Source organism: Hyaloscypha bicolor (assembly GCF_002865645.1).
Source record: "Hyaloscypha bicolor E unplaced genomic scaffold K444scaffold_53, whole genome shotgun sequence".
NCBI classification, from domain to species: domain Eukaryota; kingdom Fungi; phylum Ascomycota; class Leotiomycetes; order Helotiales; family Hyaloscyphaceae; genus Hyaloscypha; species Hyaloscypha bicolor.
In genome coordinates this window covers 771,517-790,101 of record NW_020194555.1, presented here as the reverse complement: position 1 = coordinate 790,101, position 18,585 = coordinate 771,517, and the positions used below count along the sequence as shown (strand labels likewise).

Below are 18,585 nucleotides of genomic sequence, written 5' to 3'. Positions count from 1 at the left end.
TTATAATAAAACTGATTGAAAGTTCGAGGAAAACTGAGGACAACAAGACAAAATAATCCAAGACTGGAACAGAAGGAGGAAGTCAACATTATAAGGAGCACGGTGCGGCAGGACATTGAGCCGGTCTCCACCCTTCATGGAAATGATATGTTCCAGCCAATCGAATAGACTGGTTGATTCACGTATGGAGAAAGACGGAGCACTTCTAGTGCGCCTGCTGGGGGTCCTTTCGCCTCATGAAGGATCGGCGCAGGGGTCGCGACAGGGATCGGGGGCGGCAAACTGCTAGAAGGGTTCACCAGCCAAACACCCAAACCACTCAACCGCCCACTTTTACCCCTTGTCAGAACACCAAAAATTTATGAATTTTTCAATGCGCTTAGGAAATTCTCAAAACTTTTTAGAATATCGAAAATGCACCAGAAAGTCCGATTCTAACGTTAGTTTTTCGAAATTGAAGTGCTGTCGTGGCCAAATTCGGGTTTGAGCAGTTGGGTGGTGTGGGCGTTTGGCTGGTGCACCCTTCTACCGAGCAGGGTTCGGTCACGCTTGCAGGGTTCGGTGACAAAAGAGCAGCTCCTCCCGAAACCACACTCCCATTCACATCCTCCCTCTTCGCAATCTTCAGCTCCATATGGATTTCGGCGCAACAAACAATCCGCAATCGGGGTTAGCCTCAATGTCTTGCTTGTCTTGCAAGGAGCGGAAACAGAAGTGCGATAAAGCAGTACGTTGCTGCTCCCGCTGCGAAAGGTAGGTCCTCTCACTTCATTTCAATAGTCAGCTGATGTCATTTGGCAGACTCCTCTTGAAATGCCATTATCCGAAGCCCGCAAGCCCTCCCAGCCCCCCGCCTTCTTCAAATGGGTCCAATGGATCCCTGAAGGGCAACGAAGCCTTGATCCAGGGGTTCGCCTCTATTGCGGCCCGTGGTCAGGAATACCATGGGCAGGTTCTCAATCTGATTCTAGAGCACAGGCAGCACTTTGAGGACATGACAGTCACCTTTTTCAATTCCTATCATAAGTGGGTTCCAATAGTGCACCGGGAATCGTTTCGAGAATATAGGAATGCAACCCGAACGGACATTTGCCGGGGACTTACTACTCTAACATTGAGCATGTGTTTGATAACGCGGCCTTTTATGGATGGAGAAACACCAGACCCACTAAGACTTTCTCTACACAAGGCATTGAGCCGCCTATTTTGGGATCCGGAGTCAATAGCTCAACCGACCTTACCTTTGATCCAGTCAGGAGTAATATTATCCAGCTATGAGTACGGACAAGGCACGAGCGATGCAGCATACATGATCATCTGCACATGCTTGAGCATGGGCCAAGTATGCGGGCTAGGCAAGCCACCTCCAGGCCATGATCAAATCCAGTACCCATTTCCAGGCATTTGGACTCCGCGAGACGAGGGTCTGCGGACATGGTGGGCGAGTTTAATCCATGAAAGGTCTGTCAGTCGTTCCTCATGTCCACTTCCAGACCAGGACTATATTCCCTTGAAGCTGACTTTCTCTTTTTAGAATGATCAGTTTGAAGAACGGAGCGTTGATTCGCCCACTGAATATCGAAACCGTAGATACCCTTGATGTCGCGGCCAGCTTGGAAAATTACGATCTAATTTCCATTTCATTCTACTGTGAGGCACGAGCCGCCAATTTTCCAGACCAGGTCTTGGATCTCATCCGCAATGGCAGCACACACTCTTCGAAAAAACAACTAACCTTTCAATCTCTGGACCAGAGGCTTCTTATGTTCCTAAAGTCCCTCATTGAACAGCATCTAGGCACGTGCTGTGAAGCGGTTGCTATCAGCGTCAGGTAATCTCGCAACGGCCAAAAACTCTACACGTCGCTAAAATGTGCACAGCGCGTTCGTTCACCTACATCAATGGCGTATTGGTTCCACCGACTCTGCTTTCTCAGCCCAAGACCGGCTGGAATCTTGTGACGCCATTGAGGCGGTGATAAAAATCATAGCCAACACAGGGACGAGCATACCTCAAAACTTTCCTTGCCAGTCTCAGTACTCAATACAACTGATCTATCAGCTTTCGGTCTCAATCCGACATCTTCAACAGAATGGCAGATCGCACTTGGAGAACTGGGCTAAACTCTTGGTGGTGATGCTGGAGCACCAGCGAGTGAGATGGAAAATTGCAGGTTCGCAATGCCATGACTATCTGATTGCATTGTATCAGCCAATAACTTCAAATTTCAGGTGAATACTTATCAATTCTTGCTAGAAATTGATATCAGGGAAAGATCGACTCTGCGATCACACATATGGCATCGTCTCATTCTCGCACCATTCATAAAACTCCTTTGCAATTCCAGTACCTCCTTCCGCTTCCTCTTTGAGGCCTGCAGTGACATTCTTCTCCAGATGCCCGATACGACCCCATGGAACGATGTAGCCACCATTTGTCTGAGAGTTTATTTCGGGGTAGAGCCCGGCGAGGAGCCCTGTAGACGCACCGAATATCGGCGGGTGGAGGAAGATACCCTTCTTTAAGTTAGTTTCAATGAAGGGTAAAGGAGCTGTATTGGGTTTTGGAAGCCTACATTGAATGTATTCTCAAGACAATTCGCATATCGCTGGAAGGGCAACCGAAGGTTTCGGGGGTTTAAAGTCTGGAGGGGACAGGTCAGCATAGTGCGTTTCTAGTGTTAGAAAGCTTGTGCTGTATCTTACCACACCAATCAAGCCCTCGTCCTTGGTCCAACGTGCAAATTCCCAACCATGGCTATATAAAACACACTGCGAAACTCCCTTCTCTCCATTGATGTCGTCGAAATTGATCACACCTTTTGGTACACTTGCTTTTGCCATTAGTGAAGAGGTCCAGTATACCCTGACCGAGCCTGTGGAGATGTGGCAGCATTCTTGACCAAGGTTAGTCGCAGGAGTTGAGTGAAGAAAAACGGACCCAGACAATTGGTGCCGAGTTGAACTTCGTAATTTTGTTCGTCATCGTGAGGTTGACCTAAGTGGGTAGTGGAGGAATGCTCGGACGAGATGCTTACTTGTTTTTGTTTTGCTTCGTGCAGGCGGTCTCATAACGCCAGCGTGTTCCAATTGACATCCAGTCTGCTCTCTGGATAAAGTTCTTTGCAAATGTTGAAATCGTGGAAAGATCTGCAAGGTCAAGGAAGAGAAATTCTAATCTGCAGGTTGAAGGGGGTGCATTTGCTCGGACAGGTTTAATCTCTTCGTCGCCTTTCCCTTTTGTTCTCCGTGAATTTTGAAGCAGGCGGAACGTCTGACTCCGTTTTTGCCCTATCCCAGCCATATTTTGATGTATTCTCGCTAATTGAATTCAGTTTCATGAAATTGGTTTTGTAGAGAGACAGCCTCGGAGTGTGGGAATACGGATCAAGAGTCCGAGGAAGTGCGAGAAGGGAGTCCCACGGCAATATGGAGGAAGGACATAGCTCTCGTATTTTAGAGTTATAGGTCGACTAACCTTACTTTATTGAGAGCCTGCTCACCAACAGAGATTGCAGTGACTTCGGGATCGGGGTTGAGTAGGTTTTCCATATGAAAACACCAAGTCGCGCCATCCTTCTCCTCCACACGGCCGCATGTGTGAAGCGGCAGTCGAGGCGTGACCGCCTGGCGGTGTTTTCGGAGCCAGGTGTGGTATTTGAAGCACAGCAGCGGGCGCCTGCTGTTGGGTGGCGAGAGTCGGAACATCCGCTGAAGTCCGTTTACGTGGGTCGACTAGCTATGGGAAATTGTAGAGATACTGCCTAGTTTCAGCTTACGAGGTTATCTGGTCTCCCAACTAAACTTTCCTTTGAATTGGGCATCTTCAGCTCCTGAGAGCATAACATCCAAAGGTTCAACTCACGCTGCACCTTTTTGGCCTCCCCCTTTTCTAGCGCTCGGGCCCACTCGCTTAGGAGTTTGAAACCCTTTTCTTTGAAAGACGTCCTTAAACCGAGTTCCTTTGGAAGTATTTAGTGATTTATTCGCTTGATAAGGCTTCTCAAATGGCTCCTTAAATTTGGTATGAAATGCATTTACACGAAAACGCTGCGAGAATGGGCCTCAAATCGGGTGGCGACTAAGTCATACCCTTGCACCCGATCTTTTCTTCTCCCCAAGAACCGCATTGATACCACAAGAGCGTTAGTTGGTTATATCTCCCTCGTCACCAGACTCACCTTTCCTTTTAGGCTGAGAATAATGAAGATACGCCTGAGATTGTGGGCCCAAAGAGGCAGTGCCCCCATCCGCCCACCCCAGTATGTCAAATACCCACATCGCGTCATCCGAAACAGCAGCCAATGTTTTGCATTCTCCAAGACTCTCAATGAGGGCCGGCATAGTCGTTGAGCTGTTTATATCCATTATTACTGGAGGGTTTTGTAACGGGGGGTTGGAGTGCAGTGGCAAGTGCACTTGACTCCCAGCCCCCTAGCTGCCTTAGGCCCCTAAGCTTGGCACCTTTCAACATATACTTGGAGGAGATCTGGAAATTGGGTAACATTTCAAAATTCGTGTTCGATTATCAGTGAACAATGGAAGGAAGGCCCAATAGAGGCTACTTTGGCATTGCATTAGGTTACAACATTTGAGAAGAACCGCTTTTTACCTCTCCCTTTTAAAGTTGATCGACCGCTTGATACTTCGAAATTCCAATCTTGCTTTGAATGTGTCCGATGTATGCTTCGAAGGCACAGATTTCCTTTCCCCAATTTCCACATTCATGAAGTATCCGTACCATTTTGGTATAGAGGTTTAAAGCTTCCTCGTACTTACATATCGTGTAGTAGCAATATCCCAAGCAGTACGCTGTGGACAGTGTGCTTTTATGACTGCCGCCATAAAACCCTATTTTTGTCTCAAAAGCCCTTTCATTCCACGTCGTTGCCTCTTCGATCTCGCCAGTTTCAATGAGGGCGTTGGCAAGCCCACACCAAGGATTCACTTGGGACTCATCGATTTCTCCTGCCCTTTCTACTTGGTGAAATATCACAGCTCGAAATAGTTTAATGCTCTCCGGTAATCTGCCAACAGCTCTCATACTCCAAGCTAGTTTTTCTCGGGCTCTCCAAATAGTAGGATGTTGATCACCCAAAGGGAGAGAGAATCTTTCCACTAACTTCGTCACCAAGTGATAACTCTCTTCATATGCCCCTCGTAGGTGGAGGTTGCTTGCGACGAATTGCAATGCCCGACATGGCACTTCATCGACCGGTGGTAAATCAAAAGAAAGCTGTGCAGCTAGTCGTAAGAGAATATCGGCCTCTTTTGGAGAGTTTCTATTAAGCTCTCCACCGAGAGAAAACATAGCCCGAATGGTATGGATTGATCTTGGTCCATGTGCTGATAGCATTATTTGAAGGTGTTGTCGGTAATATTTCTCTGCTTCTTCCGTCCTCCTGTGCTCACTACAGATTTTCGCATGCGTAAAGTTTGCTAAGACGGCGAGAGGGTGTTCCCTTTCGAAAAGGTTTAATACTGAGGATCGCAAAGTGTGATACACGCTCTGTGCTTTCAAATACTGGCCTTGGGCGAGAAGGGACGTAACCATGTGGAGAGCCGCCTGCAGTGTCCTGCCGTTGCTGGGCCCAAGGACCCGGAAGTAAACATCGGCCAGCCTTTTTTTCATTTGCTCGGCTTTTCGGTAATCCTCGAGTCTGAAGTAGAGAGATGACAACTGTTCCATCAAGACCATGACTGCTGGGTTGTGGTCTCCAAATTGCTCCTCAAGCTTTGTGAACTTCGTCTCGAGCTCTGACGCTTCTGCTGTCAGAGAACCCCACAGGTTCACCACATTGGCCTTTTTTGCCCGCAGTGGTGCTTGGCAAGGTGGGAAAACATATATTTCAGTTAACGGACTTGTTGACTTCCCCAAAAAGACATTGTCGATGTCACGCCAAGGATATTGCGGAGATTTGTACGCAGTTCTATGCTTGCCATCCTGAATACCCGTCCTCTGGAGGATTAAACATGAGTTGATGTTGTCGATCGTCGTAATTGATCCGTTGCTTGACATGTCTTGCAACTCGGAGTTGAGTAAACACGGCGAGTCTTCAGATTCTGTCGGATTCGAAGATAAAGGTTGACCAGGGGCATAACATTCGAGGTGCAAAGCATTGAACAATGGTACTAGTCCAGGCAATCCGTGGACATCTACCTTTGACCAGTCGAAGGGTAAGGTATTTTGGCGGATTTCCAGGAACGAGATGCCAACTGAGTCTTTCTCTCGAATCTCATTCAACCCATCAGAATTCTTGATCGCGGAAACGTTATTGTCATGGGACTTTGCCTTTTCTTTCAGTCCCGTGGATGCTTCACGACTGCCAATAAAAAGAGACTCTTAGAATGAAAGTCAGTTGATCCTTCTACTTCTGAACAGTACAATTGGCACTTACCCGGTGAACTTCTTCCTACCCGGTTCAAGGAGCAACGCCCCATTTGAACTTCATCTCGGTACCTCCTCTGCCAATTCTTCAATTTTTGTGGCTTCAATCTGTGATCTTTGACATTGGACGTCTCCTCCGAACCCTTGAGAATTCTCTGCAAAATTACACGCCGTTCGCCCCTTGGTATATTCTTTCGGAAGCCCCACTCAATAATCTTTCGAGAGAATTGACGCTTTCTAATATCTCAATTAGTAGTTCGCATCGAAACCAGTAGGCATGGAGGGGATTTGTCTCACGTTGGCTCAAAACCATGATCTCTTCGAAGCACCTCCGCGAGATAGGGAAATGGTTTGTTCTCCTGGATATACGTTTGTTCAATGAGGGGCTTTAATTCCTCCCATTGCTGCCGTGGCATTGCTCGTATTCCAGGATTTACAGACACTTGTCCCTCATTCGGCACAATCTGAGATGGACATTCCAATAGCATTGCCATGTTGATCGAGACGGGGCGCTGGCGAGGCTGCGGAAAAAATGTGGGGTTTAGAGGTGTAAATACTGAGTTATTAGCTCTGAATATTAAAAGTCTCGCTTCATTCACTGGGACACAACTGGTCCCCAAAGTATGATGTTGAGTGATGAAGATGAGTTGGTCAAGCTGCCAGAGAAGTAAAGCAGAAATAGACCAGGCTTCCTTGGATAATTGGTCCTCAAGCGATTGGGTGTGGACAAAAGAACCCTGTGGCTTGGTCAGTGGGGTGGCGTGTTTGGCAAACGTTCGTATTTGCCATTGGTTCAGAACAGAGCCAACGTCTGCAGTAGACAGCGCAGCCTGTCCTATCAACGGCCAGAAAATGAAACGATTCCACGGCATCCTCGTCTTATTAAACCCTGCGTTTTTAAATTTGGCATTAGATGGGGCTGCAGCGGGGATGATATGCCTGAACTCCAAGCCTGGTTCCCTACCAACTTGCCAAGTCGTGGAAACCCCTCCACTTCCCGCCCTTATTTCCTGTTCCTCCACTTGATTGAACACGGCGAGTACTCAGGGTGGAAAGATACACATGGATACAGCTAGAGCGTGTGAGACGGTGCGACAAGCCCCCAAAATACAAATTGCGACGTTGATCCCTGTGACAGGACAACTGGTGCGAGTTGGCCCCAACGAACTCATCACCGGCGATCCACATATCTTGCGAAAGATCCTAACGATCCGATCTGCCTATCGCAGGTCGGATTGGTAAGATGCGTTGCGAATTGACCCTACTCACAACAATGTGCTCTCCGAGAGAAATGACGAGAAACACAATGCGCTTCGGGCGAAAAATGGCGGTTGAAATGTGTCCCGTGCGACCGTCACGCTTGGCAGCTGAAAAAATTTTGACTCAGAAAAAGAAATGAAAGTAAGAATAGGATAAAAATCTAGAAACCCCCTGAATAATATATCTCCTCAACATTATCAAAATTTCGGCTTTACAATCTCATTCAAGATGAAGTCCTCCAATTATATGGTCACGGTCTTGGCTTCTTTCTTTAACCGATTATTCTACTGGATTCTTCGAGCAATTATGCATAGCATTATGTCTCGCCTTATAGCATCCATGGTTTTCTTCACCCTAAAGCGATTTGTTTCCATCAATTATCCTCTCGTGGTAAAAACCCTTATAATCATGTTTCTTTGTGTAGAGCCGGACTTGCCGCAACTGGCAAGTTTAATTTATAAGGAAATTCAAAGAGATGGACCTCCGAGCGAGGAACTCAAGGACTTATGGAGCCTTGGATTATCTACATTGATTTATCTTCCTGTGTCTTTTTTCTTCAGCAAGCCAATCGTTTCGCTTCAAATGTTGTGGCTCCATGTCCACTACTGGACTTGGCCGCCGTTGATCCTATGGTGGGCTCGCTCGCCTTCAGTAGCGGACCGAAGAAGACGCTGTGGTCAATTTTGAAGCAATTGTGGAATGAAATACTCTATATCGTTGGAATCATAGATCTATCATCTAAATATCGAGAATGGCTAGTCGACAGGTTCTTGGCCCCGAACTATCCGGAATATAAATACGGAGCTCTGAACGCGCCGGATCAAATTAGGCTGGTGCAACTCAGACCGACTTTCCTTGGAGGAATACAGTGTGAAATCATTCAAGTGCGTTTGCATGACGCTCTTGCGTACGACGCTATCTCATACACCTGGGGCGATCCTGCCAAAAAATTCAATCTCAAACTGCAAGATGGTCAATATCTTCCAATAACTTCAAGCGTACACGATATCCTCCGCCAACGAGCCTCCATATTCCGCACTCGAAATCTCTGGATCGACTCGATTTGTATCAATCAAGGTGACACGCCCGAAAAGACCTCGCAGGTACTTCTTATGCAACAGATCTATGCAAGAGCATCTAGAACTGTCGTTTGCTTGGGTGATTCTTCTGATGCTGGGGTTGCAGTCAATTTCCTGTATGAAATGTACTTCCGTTTACTATGTCTGATCGCCGAGGAAGGCGATCTGGCAATTCGGAAGGATATCGATGCGCCCAACCCAAAATGGACAGCAGTACGACGGCTGCTCTACCACCCATATTGGTCCAGAGTCTGGGTTATTCAAGAGGTTGCGGTAGCAAAAGTGGTACATATTATCTACGGTGGAAGATACATTGACTGGGACCTCTTTGCCACAGTTATGCGTGCGCTGGAATCCGAAAAGGCCGGTAGTCTCGAACAGATTATGGATACTTCAGAGAGCGGAGGCGCAATGCCCCGTGGTAGAGTTGAGCAGGTCTGCACAATGGCAAAAATAAGGGACAAATTCCAGCAAAACAACAAAGCCTCTCTTCCACAAACGTTAGTAGAGTGCTGGAATTTCGAAGCTACAAACGCCAGGGATCGTATATTTGCCATTCAAGGAATCACAACAGCAGTCGATGAACGTGCGCTTGAACCGAACTACGACTCGACAACGCTAGAGGTCTATATGGAAGCAGGTCGCTACGCGTTACTCTCTAAAGAACCTTTCTCTCTCTTCTCATTTGCCGGGATGTTGCGACGTGGGGATCTGGGTGAACTGCCGTCCTGGGTACCAGATTGGACTTTCAATTCCCAGCTCCGCCCACTGGATCAGATCACTGCTTGCACCAACTTCCGAGCAGGGGGAACCGGAACGGCATGCATTAGTCCATTACCAGACCGTCGTCAGATCAAGATAGAGGCCATAGTGCTCGATCCTGTGTTCCGAGTAGCCACTGTAATGCCTTTATCTACGGATTTGCCCACCTGTGGGAGTGATACTCCCTGGACCCAACCAGACATCAAGGCCTTTGCTACCTCGCGTGACTCTGCAAGACGGCAAGAGGCGTATCAAATGGCGGAGCAGTGGACCTCGGATCCATATATCAATGGACAACCGAGAGCGGAGGCATTGTGGCGAACATTCATATGTGACACCTCTACCACATCTCGACCTGCAGAGCCAGAAATTGCCGAAGCTTTCACAGCCACCACGAGAATATCATCACCAGAGGCCTTAGCGGCAGTTGAAGTGATTGGCAGAAGTTCGGGTCCCGAGTTGATACAGGCGATGATAACGATGATGAAGGCCTTGAAAGTTCCGAGGACCTGTTATCAGGGCTATATAGCCCTGATTCGGCTGAACAGCTCCAGGCGGTGAACAATTGTACTCAGTTATTGATGCAAATAATATCGCTGGAAACATCCACGCGGATGGGTCTGCTACTCGCGCGTGGGATCGCGCAGAGGCAGTTTGCTGTGACCAAGAAAGGGTTTATGGCGCTGGTCCCTCTGGGAACGGAGGAGAGAGATCAAATCTGCATTTTCCCTGGATGTCGGATGCCGTTTATTCTTCGTCGAGATAGTGTAGGTAATGGAATTCAGGGAGGAGATCAATGTTATCGACTTGTCGGTGAGGCGTATGTCCACGGTTTTATGGATGGCGAGGCGCTGGTATTTGGTATGAAGCTCGAGTTTGTCGTTCTGCGATAATGTATAGCAAAAGCGCAAGCTTGTTTGTGGCAATAATAGTAAAGAGAATGGGTGTCCGTTTATTATTAAGGGTCGGATTTCAATAGTTTCTTTGTTTTCTTTAATATCTGAACGACAATTGGCCAAAAGAGGGCACCTGGAGTTTAGTAGGTGTTTTTACATGCTTTTAGAAGCTTTAATATCTCATATCCGCTCAGTAATACCAAGTATTTATATAGCTTTCTATATATTAATATATCTTTAATAATAACGAAATAATACGGAACTAGTAGTTTTATATATTAAATTGAGATTATATGAAGCCAGTATATTAAAAAGAATTAAAGTAATTAATTATATTTAATTTAATTATTAACTTTTTTAAAAAAAATTATAATTAAATATAATTAAATATTTCTAATTATTATATAAAACCCATATAAAAGTTATATAAGTAATAAATTCTCTTTATTTTCTTTAAATAAAATAAGCTTTAATTTTATATTATAATACTTATATTATAATTATATTTAATACTACGTGACTCAATAACTCATTATATTTAATTTAATTAAATAATTAAATAATTATAATTTAATTACTAGTTAAGAATTATAATTAATTAAATTAATTAATATATTATATAAAGTAATATTAAAAACTTTTATATTTACTATTATAATAATTAATATATTAAAAAATAATCAAATCTAATTAATTAGAATTAATTAGCTTGATTTTTATTATAATTAATTATAATTATTATATAATAATATAAAAGTATTTTTTTTTTAGGTATTTTTAAAAACTATTAAATAATTAATAGCTATATTAATAAGATATAAATAAAATCTATAAAGTATATATAAAAGTATAAAATTAGTCTAAATCTAAAATAATAAACTAGTTTTTATTATATAATACTAGTTATATAGTACTATTATATGTAATTTAGTATATAACTAGTATTTCTTTAATCTAGTAAATAGCTTAATTTAAGCTCTTTACTATTATTATAATATTATATTATTTTAATAGTTTTCTTTTTAGAAATCTCTTTCTCTTTTTTCTTTTTCTTTTTTTATTTTTTAACTTTTTCTTCTTTAATTACTCTAAGAGTTTATTTATAGTTCTTTTATTAATAATAAAGAATTATTAAAAATCAAAAAGGTTCTAATATCTTTAGCTTTATTTATTAATTAGTACTAGGCCTAGTTTAGTAAAGAGTGCCTTTAATAATACTAAATATAGCTGGCCTAGACCTTATTTTAACTTTATTTTGGCTTTTAAAACTCTAGAATTATATATATAATTAAATAGAAATATCTAATTAAATTAAATCTAATTATTTAATATACTAATAATAATATTAGTAATTTATATTATTATAATTATTAATATATAATTATTCTATAATAAAAGCCCTAAATAGCTATTAATATAACTGTTTTTTAGAAGTTATATATATAATTACGGGATTCGAAATATAAGATATAAGTAATAAAATATAAATAATAAAATATAGAATATAAGATATAATTATATATTAATATTATAATACTATAATTTTTATTCTAAATATTAAACTATTTTATTAATTTATATATTAAATATTTTATATATATTATATATTATATTCTATATTTCTAATTAACTAATATTAATTAGTTAATATTTATAAATTAGAAATAAAATAGTTATATTAAAAAAATATTATTTATTAATTTTATAAAAAAGTATTTAATAGCCTAAAAGAAAAGACTTTAGTTTTTATTAATTAATAAGTAATTAGCTATTTATTTATTTAGTTAACTTCTATTATTCTTTAAAACTAATTTCTTTTAGTTCTAAAACTACTTTTTTAAACTTCATTTTTTCTATTTATATAATATTTGAATTTATAAAACTTTCTTTCTAAAATATATATTTTTAAAGCTTTTTAATTATAACTTCGATTTTATTATTAAATCGAGTTTTTTAAACTTTAAATTCTTCTGGAATTATAATTATTAGTATAGCTATTTCTTTAGGAAATATATATATATAGTTATAAGATATAGGATACGAGATATAGATAATAAAATATAAGATATAAGATATAGTTATATAACCTTATATTCTATAGGTAACTCGACTAGTAAACTAGATTCTTTTAGGCTTAGTAAATTTAGGAATTATATATTAATACTATAATATTATAATTCCTATTTCTAAATAGTAATAACTTTATTAATTAATATAAGTAGTATTTCTATACTTATATAATAGTACTATATATTACTAGTAAACTAATATTAATTAATTTATATATAGATTAGAGAAGATTTTAAACTAGTCCTAAAAGTATTTGGTAGCCTAAAACAAATCTGGTCTATTCTATATTAAAGAAAGAAACTATTTATTAACTTTATAAAAGTATTTAGTAGCCTATAGAAAAGATACTAGCTTTTACTAATTAATAAATAATTAGCTATTTAACTATTTAACTATTTAACTTCTATTATTCTTTAAAACTAACTTCTTTTGGCCCTAAAACTACTTTTTTTTAGAAACTATCTTTTCTATTTATATAATATCTATATTTATAGAATCTTTTTTCCGAAATATATATCTTATATATATTTTTAAAGCTCTTTAACTACTACTTCGATTTTACTATTAAATTGAGTCCTTCGAGTTTTAGATCCTTCCGGAATTATAATATTTTTCTTCCTAAATTTCTTATTATAGACGAAATATTTAAGGGCAAAATATTTACTTTAATATCCTTACTAGGTATCTGGGTATCTGGTATCTGAACCAGGTATCTAATATCTAAACCAGGTATCTGGTATTTTAACCAGGTATCTGAACCAGGTATCTGGTATCTGAACTAGGTATCTGGTATCTGAATCAGGTATCTAAATACTTTTATTACTAAACCCTTTCTATAAATCTATTACGAATTACCTTATCTTTAAATCCCTTTTACTATAAACTATATATATATATATATATATATATATATATTAGAGAGAACCTGAATTCGGTTTAGTATAGATACTAATAAGAGAAAGAAGCTAATTAAGAAATAGAAGAATAGTATTAATTCGGTAATTATAATAAAGGCTAATCTTTAGAAATATCTAATTACTAAAATATATTAGTATATTTTATATAAAAAGAGTAATAATAATCTATAGGATCTATTCTAGAATAACTTTAAAAACTTTAATACTATAATATATAATCTAATTAATTATATATTTATATAAAATCTTCGAATCTAAATTTATTATAATAATATCTATATTAAATAGAATTATAGAAATCTTACTATTATATAATTCTTTATTAATCTTACCCGAAAGAAAATAAAAAATATAAAAAATAAAGCTAATATTATTAATAATAGTTTAATTAAAATAGATCTTTTTTAGAGACCTATTATATTAGTTTATTTTATTCTAGATAGAATTAGATATAAAAGAACTAGATACTTTTAGTTAAGAAATTAAGCTATTTATTTATCTTTTCTAAATTAGGGCTATTTATTACTTTTATTTTTATTATTATTAGTATTACTACCGAATTCGAACTTTTATTAATTAATACTTACTATTACTATTAGAAAGCTTATTAGAGAAATAATAAAAATATATTCTAAAATATAGAAATATAATAGAACTAATAGTAGTTTTAATTATAAACTTACTATTTTTCTAAATATCTACTAATATATAAAGCTTCTAAAAGAGGTATTAGTAAGAGCTTTTCCTATTATATTAAAGGAACTAGTATAAGACTACTTTTATAATAACTAGTATAAATAATAAATAGAGTAAAGTAGAGTAATAGCCCTTACTTATATTCTATTCATTAAATATTTCCACTACTTATATTCTACTTATATTCTAATTAAGGTATTCATGAATATTCATGAATACTTTGAGTAGTGTATACGTAACGCGCACATGTGCCCAGCTAGCTATATTTGGTAAAGCTCCGGGCACTCTCGCTCTAGCGCTACTTCGCCACCCAATCAGGTAGTGGCGGCGCTTGGTAAGCGAACCAAACCTCAATAATACTTCTAAAATTACCTCGACTTGAGAACTTAATATTAATAGTAAAGGGAAAAAGAAGAAAACCCAAGATTCTGAGGAGGATAATTAGTTTATTATTATAGAAAATCTTTATTTAAGTAGCCTTATATAGGTACTAGCTTAGCTTATATAAGGATACTTAATAGGAATATTAGTTCTTTCTTTTTAAATAAATATATATTAATTTATTAAGATCACGTGACTTTCAAGTGCCTATTTATAAATATTCATGAATATATATTCTACTTTATTCAAATTTTTGGAGTTTTATACTACTTATATTCTATTTAAGACTACTTATAAATATTTATAAGTAGTATAAATACCTTAAGTATTTCTTACTTATACTAATAATAACTAGCTCTCGAGCTATATATATAAAGAGGCCTATATAAATATTTATAGCTTTTTTAAAGGCCCCGGTTTCTATTATTAAAATTTAGATAAATAGAATACTATTATCTTAATAACTATAATAGTAAAAGATTCTAAAAAAATAATATTTAAGCTTATCTAAATACTAATTAATAATCTATATAAATTGTAATATAGCTTTATTTTTATTTTATAAAATACCGAATTCTTATATAATAAGATTATTATTTCCTATTAAGGCTTACTAATATACTAATATATAGTTTCGGACTCTCCTAATAAACTCGGCTAGCTTATTAATAAGCTTTAATTATTTATTACTATTTATAAGAAAAAATAATAAATTAATATTAAAACTTATTTTATTAATTAATAATACCGTTTTTAAAACCCTTTAAGCTATTATTCGTCTAGAAATTATTAATATAGACCTAGCTATAACTTTAGAACCCGTAATAATTATTTCAAGTCCTATAATTATAATAATTATAATTTGAAATCATATTTTATATATAAGAAACCCGAATACTGCTTATAAAAACATATACTAGAGAAATAAGAAACTAAAAAGATCCGATTTAAGAATAGAAATATTTACTAATTTAGATCTCGAAATATTTGTAATTTTAATAAATGCTTTAATAATATTTATATATAGTATATTATTAAATTTAAAAGAAAAAAGAATAACGAGAATAGTAAAAACGAACTAGTAAATAATACTTTTAAAGCTTTATTAATAGAAATAAATAAAGGAAAGAAATATTATTTAGATTTCTATTTTATTTTTATTAAAAGCTTTTTAGTTACTTTTACTATTTCTGTTTCTATTATTCCTATAACTAATATTCTTATAAATAGCCTTATTTCTCTTTCTCTTATATACTAGATAATAAATAAAAACTATATCTTAAAACTTATTAAATAAATAAAAAATATCTAGATATTTATAATTAATAATATATTAAGATATAATACTTATTATTTTTATAGAATTATAATTAATATTAGAGCTTCTAGATTCTTATTTACTAGTTCTAACTAATAATAATATCTAACTAAATAAAACTACTAAAAATTAAGTTAATATTTAGTTTAATATTAGATCTATATTTTTTATTAGATCTATAATAGTAAGAATACTAATTAGGAAAGTATAATTTTATATTATATTTATAAAAACTTTATTTCTATTTAGTTTAGCTAATATAAATAAGCTAGGAGTTTATTTTAATAATCTTACTAATTATTTCATTATTTTTACTAGATATTTTATATTTATAATATAATGTTTTAGATACTTTTTTTTATTTTAAAATATTATATTATAAAGCTTTATTTCCGAAATCTTTATTTATAACTCCTGCTTTTTTATAGAAATCGAATTATAATATTTATATTATTATTTTAGTTATTTATTAATAAACTTTAAAATATACTAGAATAAACAGGCTATAATATTAATATAGAAGCATTTAAATATCTTATAAAATATTATAAATAATACCAGAAATTCGAATAATTACTAAAATAATATTAGCTTTAATTATTTTATTATTATTAAAAATTTTTATATTTCTAGTAAATTTATATTTTATATTATTAATAAAGGTATTTAATATTAAGCCAACTAATAGCTTTAAAATATTAGTATATTATATATTTGAAATATCCTAAAATAATATTAGATTAATACTTATTTAGGCTCTTCTAATTAGATTATAATAGATACCGGAAAGTAGTTTACTAATAAGAAGTTTATTTAACTTATAAATACTATAGGAAATAAAGTTAAAATTATTTCTATAAAAGCTTATAATTCCGTTAGAATTATAAAATACTATTATTATCTAATTTAATATATCTATTTTATTATTATAGCCGAAATTAATAGAATTAATAAGAATGTTATATTTTAAATAGCTTTTAAAGCTATTAATAATTTTATAGAATCTAATAGTATTATTCTAATACTTTTAATTTATAGTACTTTATCTTAAATAACTAAATATAATATTCTATTACTAATTATATTATAGTAATTAGTAATATTTAAGAAAATAATAATAGAAATTCAGAAACTTCAAGTTAAATACTAGATTATAAATACCCTAAATACCCGAAATAGTTCTAGTACTATTAATATTTATAAACTTCCCTTAAATTCGGATATTCTTATATAATATAAAAGAAATATTAGTTAATCTAATAATTAGAATAGACTATATAAACTAATAGCTATTAATAGAAAGAACTATATATTAGTTCTATTATATAATAATACTATTTTCTGTTTAATTTTTATAAAACCCTTTTATATAGGAAATATCGAGGTTATTACTAATAGCCCCGAACCTGAACCTATTCTAGAACTCTATAATAAAACTAAAAGTAATATAAATATAATTTCTCTTACTATTTTTATTATTTTACTAAAATATAATAAAAATGCTTTTATAAAACCCTAGATATTATAGTATTTCTATAGAATAATAACCTATATAAGAACTCCCGTTAAGTTAAAATTATTAGTTTTTTTAAAAAAGAATATATTTAAGATTACTTCTAGATCTCAGGTACTAAAGGAAATATATATCTTTAATTCCCGGTTTATTAATAAGATTAAGAATAAGAATATAGAAAGAAAGTTTAAGAAATCGAAACTAGTTATTTAAGCTTATAATAATAGTAAGAAATATATAATATTAATATATTAGCTAGAGAATTATTCTTAGTATTATTACTATAATAATAAATATTATGGAATTATATTTATATAATATCTTATAAGCTTATATCTAATTAATAACCTTATTTAATTATAATTTTTATATTAACCTATTTTATATACTTACTAAAGAATAATTCTATTCTAAAAGTTATAAAACTACTATATAGTATATTAGAAGCTAGAAACTATTAGTTTAAAACTTACTATTTCTATTATACTAATAAGCTTTCTATAAAATAGTTAATTTATAATTCTTGTCTTTTTTATAATAAATAACTTTTCGGAATTATTAGCCTTTAAACTAATAATATTTTATTTATTAAAACTAATAATTTTATAAAAATAGAATAACTAAAGCTTTAAGAGGCTAAGTTTTTAGTTAAGAAATATAAATGCCTTACTTTTAATTATAATTTCAAGTTTAATAAAAGTATTATTTATATAAATATTACTAGAATTACTCTTATATAGAAATAATAGTATAAAAACCTCCGAATTATTTCTATAAAAAATATTACTATTAAAAGTAATAGAGGTACTATTTGTTAAGATTTCTTTATTAAGAACTAATATATTATTTAATATATTAGAAAAGTATATATTATATTAGTCTATTAACTAGAAGCTTTATATAATTTATTAATTACTATTTAAGCTATTAAACTCTCGAAAACTAATATAAAGGCATTTAATAAATATATTTAATAGTAAATTAAGAATGCTTCTAGAGAACTGAGATTTATTAAGCTAGTAAAGAAATTCTTATATTTAATTATTTTTATAAATATTTTATTTATAAATAATAGAGATTACTTTTCCTAAATTAGATATATTCTAGTTCTAATAAATAGAACTAGATATACTAATATTATTTACTAGTTCTTTACTAAATATAAGAGAGTTATTAGAAGTATTCTAGTTTCGGAACTCTATAATATAGCTTATAGCTTTAATATAAGTACTTTAGTTAAATTTGTAATTAATAAAATACTAGAAATAAAACTATTACTAGTAATATATATGAATTTGAAATCGTT

General features: G+C 34.5%; 4 protein-coding genes across 4 annotated transcripts; 2 read left to right on the top strand and 2 right to left on the bottom strand.

Annotated features, from left to right (window-relative positions):
- The first annotated feature begins 616 nt into the window (after positions 1-616).
- Positions 617-2,749, top strand: K444DRAFT_661509 (uncharacterized protein). Its single transcript, XM_024886600.1, has 5 exons — positions 617-753; positions 802-1,461; positions 1,535-1,831; positions 1,881-2,173; positions 2,232-2,749. Exons 1-5 carry the CDS (start codon positions 635-637, stop codon positions 2,261-2,263), a joined length of 1,401 nt encoding a protein of 466 aa, XP_024739209.1. The 5' UTR covers positions 617-634; the 3' UTR covers positions 2,264-2,749.
- Positions 2,289-3,303, bottom strand: K444DRAFT_641703 (uncharacterized protein; the record flags this gene model as incomplete). The annotated part of the gene is made up of 4 exons (XM_024884655.1): positions 2,289-2,516; positions 2,706-2,875; positions 2,941-3,036; positions 3,075-3,303. 4 exons carry the CDS (start codon positions 3,301-3,303, stop codon positions 2,289-2,291), a joined length of 723 nt encoding a protein of 240 aa, XP_024739208.1.
- A 1,297-nt stretch (positions 3,304-4,600) lies between these two features.
- On the bottom strand, positions 4,601-6,942 carry K444DRAFT_610382 (TPR-like protein). The gene is made up of 3 exons (XM_024879734.1): positions 6,685-6,942; positions 6,398-6,624; positions 4,601-6,341 (listed from the first exon to the last, which is right to left on the bottom strand). The coding sequence occupies exons 1-3, from the start codon at positions 6,879-6,881 to the stop codon at positions 4,621-4,623; spliced, it is 2,145 nt and encodes a 714-aa protein (XP_024739207.1). The 5' UTR covers positions 6,882-6,942; the 3' UTR covers positions 4,601-4,620.
- Positions 6,943-8,276: 1,334 nt separating this feature from the next.
- K444DRAFT_523891 (HET-domain-containing protein) lies at positions 8,277-10,381 on the top strand (the record flags this gene model as incomplete). The annotated part of the gene is made up of 2 exons (XM_024874321.1): positions 8,277-9,920; positions 10,043-10,381. The coding sequence occupies 2 exons, from the start codon at positions 8,277-8,279 to the stop codon at positions 10,379-10,381; spliced, it is 1,983 nt and encodes a 660-aa protein (XP_024739206.1).
- Between the last annotated feature and the right edge of the window lie 8,204 nt (positions 10,382-18,585).

Excerpts from the sequence above, each read along its gene's own strand:
- K444DRAFT_661509 (XM_024886600.1), top strand. The coding sequence starts at position 635 with ATGGATTTCGGCGCAACAAACAATCCGCAATCGGGGTTAGCCTCAATG. Across the intron at positions 1,462-1,534 it reads GCGAGTTTAATCCATGAAAG|AATGATCAGTTTGAAGAACG; the intron begins GTCTGTCAGTCG and ends TTCTCTTTTTAG. Across the intron at positions 1,832-1,880 it reads GCGGTTGCTATCAGCGTCAG|CGCGTTCGTTCACCTACATC; the intron begins GTAATCTCGCAA and ends AAATGTGCACAG.
- K444DRAFT_610382 (XM_024879734.1), bottom strand. The coding sequence starts at position 6,881 with ATGGCAATGCTATTGGAATGTCCATCTCAGATTGTGCCGAATGAGGGA. Across the intron at positions 6,625-6,684 it reads GATCATGGTTTTGAGCCAAC|AAAGCGTCAATTCTCTCGAA; the intron begins GTGAGACAAATC and ends TTGAGATATTAG. Across the intron at positions 6,342-6,397 it reads GGTAGGAAGAAGTTCACCGG|AGTCTCTTTTTATTGGCAGT; the intron begins GTAAGTGCCAAT and ends TTTCATTCTAAG.